Consider the following 11,852-nt stretch of genomic DNA (forward strand, 5'->3'; position numbering starts at 1 on the left):
TTAATTATATATAACAACAATTTAGATGAACTATATTAAAAGGTTGGAGGGTATTTGTCTAACAATTTAACAATATCTCCTTCACCATGTTCTTCAGAAGAATAACCTTTGACACTTCTCCTCCTCCTTTCTTCTTCATTTTTTTCTAGGATATTTCTCCAAGTGAACCTAAAAAGTGGTGACTTGGAAAGAGTTAAATCAGGACATAAGATACAAATGAAGCAGCTTGGGTCCCTACATGGTGTAAACACAGGTGTAGTCTTATTGACCCTGAAATTATGCAGCTTGAGTCCCCATCTCATCTGATCCAGACACTGTCAAGAAGCCCTTATCTTGCAAACCAAGCCTGTCTTCCTTTCTTTACCTAAAATTAAAGCAAACCCTCCACCTCAGTTTGTCACTACATGGCATCCTATTGTCCTAGCTCCTCCATCAATCTCATTTTATGTATGATCAATTTTTTTCTTTCTTTTATTTTTTATTTTACTCTTTTCTCACTCACAAATTAATATGCCAAAACTTTAATTTATTTCCCATTTCTTTGTATGATTTGAGGCTTTACCTTGAAAAAATTAACCCCTGCTCCAAAGATAACTCTATTTTACCATTAGATATTAACTTAGATAATATATTCATTTAATTACCGAAAAAAAAATATAATCATTTCTACCTAAAGAAGTTATGCGTTCGAGTCCAAGGACAATATTATTAGCATGTGCGTGTTGGCCACGCCAGGTTCCAACCCCTCCCTACTTTTTGAAGGTAAAAAATGTTATACCATTGAGTTAATTGTTTATTGAATGTTTTCTTTATATATATATATATATATATCTATATAAAATAAGCCCATGTATACAATGATATAATAGTATACTCCTATCCGTAATCAAATTATGGATGTATATGATATTTGACTTTTGTCCTACCAAACCTTCTGTGCACCTCCTAACTAAGAAGAGACTAACAATCCTACTAGTCAAAACCCCTCCTTGAACCTATCCATTGATGCAACCCAATCCTTCTATTTTTAGAGAGAGATTTTAGAGAGAGAGAAAGATGTCAACTGAGATCTTCGTGGTTCCAAAAAATGGACAGGGCCATCTGTTCCCCTCCATGGAGCTCTGCAAGCACCTCGTCTCACGAAATTACAAGATCACCCTCATCATTGATTCTGATATATCATCCTCTGTGCCCACCTCTCTCCGGCAATCCCCACTCTTTGAAATCGCCGACTTCTCCAGGTCTGCACCGCACACGGCAGTGTCCGGATCTGACCAAATCCATCCCCAAGAGCAGCAGATGCATTCAAATCTGGAAGGTCTCCTTACCCGCAAAATCGAAAGCTCGAGTCCGACCCGACCAGCTTGTGCCGTGATAGACCATATCATGTTTAAGACCCAAGGAGTGTTCGCAAAATTTGGTGTTCCAACAGTTACTTTTATTACGTCGGGCGCATGTTGGGCTGCGATCCAACATGCGGTTTGGAAGGTCCAGCCTGACGACATGAAACCGGGTGAGATCCGATCGCTTCCCGGGTTACCTGAAGAGATGGTCTTAAAGTACTCAGATCTTAAGCAACGCCGCCATTGGATGTTTCCAGCCCCACATGGCGGTGTTGGTCCAAAACCCATGACCGGCCCGCGTGATGGTGGGTCGAAAAGGCCAAGGGGACCGCCTTTCCCGGGTGAGCCAGCTCGTTGGGTGGCTGAAGTGGAGAGCTCGATCGCAATATTGATCAACACTTGTGATGATCTTGAGCGTCCATTTCTTGATTACATCACTAATTTAACTGGGAAACCGGTTTGGGGTGTCGGGCCATTGTTGCCGGATCAATACTGGCAAACTGTGTATTCAGTCTTTCAAGAGCGAGAAATCCGACCCGAGCGTGACTCAAATTACTCCGAGGAAGAGATAATCAAATGGCTAGATTCGAAACCACGTGCGTCGGTGTTCTACGTGTCATTTGGTAGTGAAGTGGGTCCTAGTATGGAGGAGTACCCGGAGCTCGCCAATGCATTGGAAGAGTCAAAATGGCCATTCATATGGGTCATCCAGAAAAGATCCGGTAGACCCGGTCCTCCTCGTCAACCCGGTTCAGATTCAACTGTTGTGGATGGTTATTTCCCTCATGGATTAGACAGCAGAGTTGGGGAAAGAGGTTTGATAATACATGGATGGGCACCACAGCTGCTGATACTGAGCCACCCATCAACGGGTGGATTTCTATCACACGGTGGATGGAACTCCACTGTGGAAGCTATTGTCCGGGGGGTCCCACTTTTGGCATGGCCCATTAGGGGTGATCAATACTACAATGCTAAGTTAGTAGTGAGCCATCTCAAAGTTGGGACTATGGTTTCTGAGGGATACCCTGCTGATATGGTGAAGAAGGATGATATTTTGCATGGAATAGAAATGTTAATGACAGATGCTGATATCAGAAATCGGGCGGCGACCGTTCGAGGCAGCTTTGAGCGTGGTTTTCCGATGAGCTCTGTGGCTTCTTTGGATGCTTTTGGGGATTTTATTGGCAAAGAGCAACTTAAGTTTGTATTAGACTGTTGATATGTGATTATAATGTGCTTTGTGGCTAGAAAGAGTTCTAGTTTATGTGCTGAAAGCATTTTTGTGAATTGCAATGATAATGTGTTTTTGTTGGAGTTATTGGACGCTTTCCTTTGTTAACTAATATATATACACACACAGACACACACACATGCAATAACATAACAATATGTGATGTTTGTCAGTGACTAGAGAGACCTTGACTGACTGTGGCAGACAGTAATTTTAATGATAGAGGAATAACAAGTACATATTCATACTTATGTATAATTGAGAAAAACAAATTCCTTATAAATCTATAAAAACACAAAAATTACTCGTTCTAGTGAGGCCTACACCACTCAACCTAGATTCCATTTCATTTTGTTTGAAGGACTGACAGTATCAGAAATTCCAATAATCAACTAAGATTGAATCCGATAGACATTATATTCTAATAACTGATCTGATCACAGCACAGAAATTGAAATTTCAAATTTCGTCTAGTGTTTTTTCTAACATTTCATCCCATTTCGATGTCTCACATGTCATGATATCAAGATTCAAGTTGTTAATTTGAATACTACATATTAGGCCACATAACAGTGTTTAATTTCCATGTAACTCAAATCAGCTCTAACTTTTAATCACTATTTGTATAATCAAGTAACTTTTACACTAATCGTTACCTTTCTTGCTATATTTTTACTATTAGAATTCCTTATTAATTTCTCATGTATAAATGTTCGGAGAGAGGGAAAAGGAAAAGCTCAACTTCCAATTAGAAACAAATTAGCCATGACTTGAGATTACAAACAAAAGCTACTCTCAATCCTATCAACAGCAAGTGTGTGCATGTGTGTGTGTAAAATCAGAAGGAAAGGTGATTGCAGAGAATGCTTCACATAGTCCTAACATCTAGAATTTGTGCATTCTTCCAAAATTACAAGAAATGAGATAGGTACCTTGGGAACTGATGGGATGAGCTTCAATCTTACTATTACAGAACTCATCGTCGCCATCAACAAACTGTTGCATTGAGATCCATTTTCGTCACAGAATAGAAAAACCATACTGCAACTGTGTCAAACCTGGTACCTTAAAGAAGCAACATCAAGTCTAAAATTAAATCAGCAATAAGAACCACTTACTTGAAAGTTTACTACCACTAAGAAAAGAAATTCACGGAAGCAACCTACACACAGAATTATTCAGAGGCTTAAAAATATGGTACAGAAAAAAAATGATTGCTAACATACTAATCACATAAATAGACTCCATCTACGTCTACAATATGGAAATTGTTGAGGAAGTTGTCTTAGAAAGAATTGTGCTATACAAAACGCTCCCCATTCAACTTTCAAAACTTTAACTAAGCCCAGAGAGTCGGAAGCAGAGCTTCCAAAGGAGCTCCAACCAGTTTAATTTTTCAGAAATATTAGGGTCTTTTTTAAGGCAGTAGACCTAGATTATACTAGCACCCAACCAAAACTTAGTTGAAGCAACAGGGATATTAGGTTTTTTTTTTTATTTAAGGCAGTAGACCTAGATTATACTAGCACCCAACCAAAACTTAGTTGAAGCAATGAGGATATTCCATACCAATGGGCTCTAGCTTAGATGGTATAAGTTCTCCTCCCCTTTGTAGAGGTTGAGTGTTCGAGTTCCGGTGGGGGCATTAATATATATAGTGTGTGTACATGAAACACAGTGATCTATTAATTTAAGCTTTTAGAGATAAAGATAAAATCAGAGTAGATCTTTCCCAAGACAAACTCCCAAAAACCTCCCAATGATATCATGATGCACTTATGGAGAGCCACCCTGGAGGGAGAGTTAAAATGGGATTTTTACATATAAATGGGCTTAGTGGCCTATATTTACCCATATATTGAGTCAAAGCACCATAGTTTCTCTAAAATGGGTTTAACCCAAAAGCTGATGTGGCACATGAAAAATCATTGTTTATAATTTGTGTTACCTAAAATGCCCTTCTTCTTATTTTATGTGTTGCCTAAAATGCCCTTTTCTACAATGACCTAATTGTAAGCCCTAATGCCTCTTTCATATTCCATTCGTGCAGCCCCCTCTCTCCCCCCTTCTCTGTAAAAGAGCGATCAACAAACCCCTAACCCTAACATTCCATTCGTGCAAGCCCTCGCCCTCGCCCTCACCCTCAGCCCTCTCTCCCTCCCCCTCTCTGTAAAACAGTGATAAGGCGATTCAAACCCTAGCCGACAGTGATTCTGTGAAGCTCCCATCTTTGTTGGCCACCACTGATCGGCCATTTTTTTTTTTTCGATTTCCTCTCCATCTCCCTCTCCCAATTATTTCCAGGTAACTTCATATTACAATTTATTTTTCGTATATGCATGTCTTTATGTCAAACTTCTCAAGTGTCATTGTTCTTTACCCAAAAATCTAATAAATTTATCAAATTGCATAGGTATCCAAACACTAGCAAGTTTTTTTTGGTTATTTTTTTTTTTGTTTTTTTTTATTATTTTTAAATCAGCTATTTATTCTTTTTTTTTTTTTTCCTAAATTGAAATATATTATGGAATGTTTTATAATGGTTATGTATGCACTAGAGATCTTTGTCTTAGCCAGGAAAGGTAAAATCTAGAAATAAAGAAACCACGGCCTCAAGATACACGGATAATATATGCAATTATATATGATAAAAACAAGAATAAATAGAAATAGAAATAGAAAATATTAATATTAATAATATTAAAACACCTATTATGATCTTATATTAAAATTCAATCAAAACCCACAAATATTCATGAAAATTGGAGAGAAAGGAAGAACCAATGAACCAGAATTAGATTAGCAGAGAGAGGAGAGAGTCCTCAAAGACGTAGGAGAAGAGAGAGTGAAAAATTGACCCAGATCATTAAAAATCCAGCCCGACCCAAATGATTTGGTCCCAGATCATTAATAGTTGTATTTACCAACTATTATATATATATATATACACACACACACACATACATATATACATTTATGAAGCACAACCCACGTTGAAAAAAACCCAGCCCAACCCAAATGATTTGGTCCCTCGTGTGTGTGCCTATATATAACCCTATTCGAGCTTTTAGATTGCACGAATCAGGTTATTCAAACCCTAGCCGGCGGTGATTGTGTGAATCTCCCATCTTTGTTGGTCATCGGCCCTTTTTTTTTTTTTTCTTTCCCGGTTTACAGGTAACTTTAGATTACAATTTATTTTTTCTTTTATTCATTCAATAACCTTATTTGGGTTTTCATTCAAAGTGATTATTGGGCGTAATGATTTGTGATTGTGTAAACCAAATTTGATGTATATAGTATGTGAATTGAGATATTAAAGAACCGCATAATCACTTTGAATGATGTGATTTTGTAAACCTGATATACAAAATTGATGTATGTGAATGATACTTTCCTTATGATAGTTTTCCTAACATGGTTAGTTTTAAACTATTATATGTGCGCGCGCGCCTGTGTGTGGGATTAATAGTTACAAAAAAGGGGTATTAGTGACTTTTCATAGTTACAAGGGCACTGTGGTCATTAATTAAAATTATAATGTGGTCATTAATTAAAATTATAATGTATGTCGTGTGACCGTCACATGGGGTAAGATTCGACCGGAACAGTGACGGATCCAACTGGAACAGTGACGGATCGGGTCATCTACAACAAAAATGTATAGTTTATGGGGTTAGTTGCAATTTTGATTTTAATTTATCAGTTTGAGCATTGACAGAGTTTCTGAAATGTTGAAACTGAAACAACAAAGAAGAGAGAGTCCACCAATAAGAATTACCCAACTTGGGACAAAATAAGCTCTTTGAGCATCTTGACTAATATTGGCATGGGAAACTTCTATAGATATGGACTTGTAGAGAGAAAGATATAATATCTTGTCCAGTTTTTATTTTTTATTTTTTATTTATTTATTTATTTTTAATATATCTTACATTCACATTACCCTTCTTTTCATATTGGAAAATTTCATTGGTATTAGGGGACAAATTACGAGTTTGTGAAAACTGTGCATGCAAACGTGGTGGGTATTTCTCATTTCATCTTGTGCCTTGCTTTTGTGGCCAAGGATAAGGATGATGCTGATGGTCAGCCTGAAATTTTTCTGTGTTAATGTGTTCGAGGGAAACCACCGACCAATCTACGTAACCAAGGCTAATGAGGTAAAATTAATTAATTAGTTAGATAGCAGTTTCGTGACTGTTCCACTTTTATGGAGATTTGATTATTATGTACATTAGATTCTGTTATTAGTTGTTTGGGGAGAGGAAATTGTGGAGATTTTATTTTTGTGTGTATCTATCTAATAGTATGATTGTATGAATTTTAGAAAAAGCATTACAAGGGTTCCAATTACTTAAAAACTACTTAAAAAAGAAGTACTACAATATAATGAGAATAGAAAGTAATAAATAAGAAAATTGATCCCCCAGGCTTCCGTTCATTTTTATTTTCAACATTTTAAATTAATAATTAAAAATCATGTATTAATATAAGATCAAACCACATCAACCGTTAGTGGAGAGTAACTACTCATGGATGAGTAGGTAATTTATAGTTAGACTGGAGTATCATGGGACACGGTAAATTTGTTTTGCTTTGGTTGAATCAGTTTCGAGCTTGGGTAATTGGACCCAATACCAACCAATTAGCCCAACAATATCAAATTGAGCTATTCTATTAAGTTGGTCTTACAACCTTTGGGCCAATTTCTACTGCTTTACCTGAGGCTTGAACAAAGATTTGTCATCAAACTGAGCTTGAGTTAGGAGCAAATCTCATCCTCCTGTTCAAGCTGTTCTTGAATAATGGTTGTCACAAATTAGTAATAACATGCGAATCGACGAATTATAAGCAAAATTGAAATAAGATATGTTTTTTTGTAGCTCTTTTTATTTCTATATCAAAATTATTAATTTATTCATTAATTATGCCAAGAATTTTGCTTACTCATATATTTTGTTACTTTAAAGAGAGCTCATTACTACGTTCTAGAACTTGCTTTAGTTTGGTCTAGTTTCAGAAGTTTTTATGTCACGAAAATTGACGTTTTGAGAAAAGACTAAAAGCTTGACAAAATATATATAAATTGAAAGCTTGACAAATATGATAATAAATTGAAAGCTTGACAAATATGATAAATATGACCTCTTTTTTTTTTTTTGAGTTCATCCCCGCAATCCATTGTAAATAAGATTTAGAATTAATAAAGATAAAATTTAAATACTTGCAATAGACGAGAAGAAAGAAAAGAGAAGAATTTAAAATTAATAGAGATAAAATTTAAAAACTTGCAATAGAAGAGAAGAAAAGAATAATTGACAACTAGTTGAAATGAGTGGAATAAGAAATTTTTTTTTAATAAAATCTCTTTCCAACTCACTCATTCGACTAACTTTCAAAAACTCTCTTTCCTTTCCCTCTTATACAAATTGCTCTGTGGGAGAACAAAAAGGGACCGATATGTCAAATTCACCTGCCCACTCATTTTATGGTCAACTTCTCTTTCCCACTTTTTCCCCCTTAATCGATGTGGGACAAAGTGGTTTCATGATAAGAGACTGGTTGGGGGCCTACCGGTAATCGATGCTACCCACTCTACTTGATACGATACTCCTCCCTCCTTTTCTACTGGAGCTGGCTCACTCTGGCCCCAAGGCCTAGTGAAAATCATTCAAATAAGAATGCGCTATGGATAAATTACAGGGAAGGGTTGGAACTTACAAAAAGAACGGCCGTAGGAGCAGCTGTTATAATGGATGCGAAAGAAGCAGCAGCCTAAATCATAGACCCACTTCTATATTTGCATTTTCCCTGTTGGCGGCACCAATGCCGGGAAGGGGAACAACCCCACGCAGAGCTGCTCAACCCAACAAAGACAGCAAACTCAACCAAAATCATGCTACACTAATCTTTTATGGCAATGGTTTACCACATATGGTAAGACCGTAATTCTCAGATCTTTAGGAGCAAGTGATCATCGCAGAATACAGTCCTCCACAAAATCTTCAAGGTAATCCGAGGAAATCTCCAATCAAAATCATTTTGAACATATATGGAAGGCTTTCCTTGCGTTGAAAGAGTGAGATGATGGATATTCTGTCTCTCATTTTGTAATTAAATGATATGATTAAATGGTTTGAGAATAATAAGAAAAATGGATTAATTATACTTGATCCATTTTTCTTATTATTTTTTTAATTGTTAAGGAAAGGAAAAAACCCAAATGGAAATTTGGTTAGAGAATCAAAATTGAATTAACATGAAATTCTGATTCAGATTACCCAACAGGAAATTTAGAGAGAGATTTCATTTGAATCAGAAATTTCAGTTTCAAATGGAAATATTAAGGGCACCCTAATGAAAAACAGAGATAGAATCAAGCACATAAAGATTTAGTTCAAACATCATCGCCATTATTGTCAATCCCAATCTTCTTGATCATCTTCATCATATTCTCTCTCTTCAAGATCAACTTCCCCTTGTACCCATTCCGCATGCTACATCTTCCTAAAAATATATATATGTGTGTGTGTAATGTATAGAAAAAAAATTGAATTAAATTAAAAGAATGGAAGTTTGTGTTCATCAGTCTATAGAGAGAGAGAGAGAGAGAGAGAAAGAAGGATATAGATCTTGGACGGGATGGTTTTGTATTTTGCACCCTATGCTTACATATTAATATATGGTGAAGTCACTTAGTCCCACGATTAAGAAAGAAAAAAAAAGAAAAAAAAAAAGAAAAAAATTGAAGCAAGCTATAAAAATAGTGTTAGGTGAATTTATTTAGCGTGCCTTTTTTTTAGTCTATAGTTTGGGCCGTAGCCCAATTTTGTAAAAGAGAGAGTTATTGAAAGTTAGTTGAATGAGTATAGTCGGAAAAAAATTCATTAAATTGTTTTTTTTTCCCATAAACTACACATTTCATTAGTTTTCATTCACTCCTTTTTTTCCTTTCTTCTCTTTTAGAATTTAAATGTTATCAATCCTGATCTATAGTTAATATTATTTAAATGTTAAGGTAAATTGTACTTACCTTATTTAAGGTTTGTCAATGTTCTACATATCATAATCTCATTTACCTTCCTCATCAAATGTATAAAAGGTCACTTTTGCCCTTTTAAAGCTTGAAAGAACAACAAACATTTCATGGACAAAACGGTAAAATAATACACTAACACTGTGTTTGGAATGTTGGATTTGATGGGATTTGGATTTAGAAATAGGATTTACAGTGTTTGGAATGATTGGATTGTGAATGGAATTTTAAAATTATGGAATTTCAAATACTGTTTTTGATGTGTTTCAAATCCTATCTAAAACGGCAGGATTTGACGAGATTTGGAAGATAAATACGATATTATCTTAATTAACCTTATACAATATCTACTTAACCAATTTCAATCTACAACCGTCTTCTTCTCATTTAACCCTATCCTATTAAGTATATACTAGCATATCTCTATCTCCAATGTTATTTAACTAACTCCATACTAATCTCTCATATAAAAGTTAATCAATGTTATTTTACTATTTAGTGATTTTTTTTAAGTATGTTGGTGATGTTTAATAAGTTAGTTTTTTAATTAAAAAATAATTGCTCTTTTTTTACGTGATCTGTTAAATAAGTAAATTTTATATTTTAGTTATATCGTGTAGTCCTTCTCTTTGTTTGTCTATTTGATGTAACTTTGGAGCATATTTGACAATAAAATAAATATTTTATTTATCATTTAAACAAGGGCAAAAATGGTATAATATTTATTTTATTCCAACTTTAAATTCAATTGGTTCCAAACATAGAAATGGAATTTCATTTTAATTCCAATTCCTTTTCTAATTCTGATTCCTTTTCCAAATCCTAAAATAATTGATTCCAAACAAAGTGTAAGGAGAGATTAATGGAATTATGAAACATAAATGGGATCGGTCGGATATTGATAAACCTTAGTGGACGAAATTGAAATTTACCCTAAATGTTGTTTACAATGGCTTGTGCGGCCTTGCAATATGATGCACGAAAAGATGGTTTATGTTAACGGTAGATGTTTATATTATTTTTAGACTTAAGATATTATGGATTAAGAAATTTTTTTTGTACTATTTATAGTTATGTATATATTTGCGCATACTAATAATTTTTTTCCTACTATTATAGCCAAGCAATGTATAGATAGATAACTCTAGACTACATCCGCAAAGAGAGATTTTGGAAATTCCATCATACAAAAATCTAAATTGAAATGAAACCCTATGGAAGGAAAAAAAAAAAGGATAGAGAGATTTCAAAAATATATACGCAAGGATGTATGTATGTATGTATTTACTCGTTTATGTTTATTGTAAAGAAAGAATTGGATTTGGAAGAAATAAAAAAAGAATGGAACCCTGTGCAATGTGTGTTCATTAATCAAGAATTCTAGAGAGAGATCATGGATGGAGATGGAGTTGGGAGATCCAATTGGAGCTTCGAATGAAATGAAAAGTGATTCAAGATTAATAGAGACACATGGTCAATTTGTTTGGTTCCATCGGAATTATTTGTATTTTTGGTACCCTATCATTCAAATTAATATATCATGGAGTCACTTAGACCCACATCGATTAAGGGTAAAAAGTAAAAAAGAGATTTTTTTATTTTAAGGTTAAGCAAGTAATATATATGAGTAAAATATTTATTGAGAGTGTGTGCTTGGGTTGGAATACAATGCCCCAAAGGCATAAAAGAAATGAAAATTACATGTTCAAGGCCCCAAAGCAACAAAAAAAAGTCAAAAAGAGAACTGGGCTAAATATTTCCCAAGTGTAAGAGTGCTGACTCTTGACTTGGGACTTCAGCCATTCACCATAATTAGTGGATACCTTTGTCTGGCAACCATACACCACAAAGATCGCATCTGCAGTGCAACGGCGATGAAGCTAATTTGACGGTTTTGGAGGGGGACGAGAGACAGAATATCCATCATCTTACTCTTTCACCGCAAGGAAAGCTTTCCATATATGTTCAAAATGATTTCGATTGGAGATTTCCTCGGATTACCTTGAAGATTGTGTGGAGGACTGTATTCTGCGATGATCACTTACTTCTAAAGATCCGAGAATTACGGTCTTGCCATATGTGGTAAACCATTGCCGTAAAAGATTAGTGTAGCATGATTTTTGGTTTTGAGTTTGCTGTCTTTGTTTGGTTAAGCAGCTCTGTGTGGGGTTGTTCCCCTTCCCGGCTTTGGTGCCGCCAATGGGGAAAATGCATATATAGAAGTGGGTCTATGATT

The 11,852-nt window shown here is 35.2% G+C and overlaps 1 protein-coding gene across 1 annotated transcript; it reads left to right on the forward strand.

Moving 5' to 3' along the window:
* The first annotated feature begins 869 nt into the window (after nt 1–869).
* Nucleotides 870–2,664, forward strand: LOC132306621 (probable UDP-glucosyl transferase 73B6). Its single transcript, XM_059804084.1, has one exon. It carries the CDS (start codon nt 1,057–1,059, stop codon nt 2,563–2,565), a length of 1,509 nt encoding a protein of 502 aa, XP_059660067.1. The 5' UTR covers nt 870–1,056; the 3' UTR covers nt 2,566–2,664.
* The last annotated feature ends 9,188 nt before the right edge of the window (nt 2,665–11,852 follow it).

This window comes from Cornus florida, unplaced genomic scaffold, assembly GCF_030987335.1.
Source record: "Cornus florida cultivar Cherokee Brave unplaced genomic scaffold, ASM3098733v1 CherokeeBrave_3.0.0_Hap2_Chr05, whole genome shotgun sequence".
NCBI classification, from domain to species: Eukaryota; Viridiplantae; Streptophyta; class Magnoliopsida; order Cornales; family Cornaceae; genus Cornus; species Cornus florida.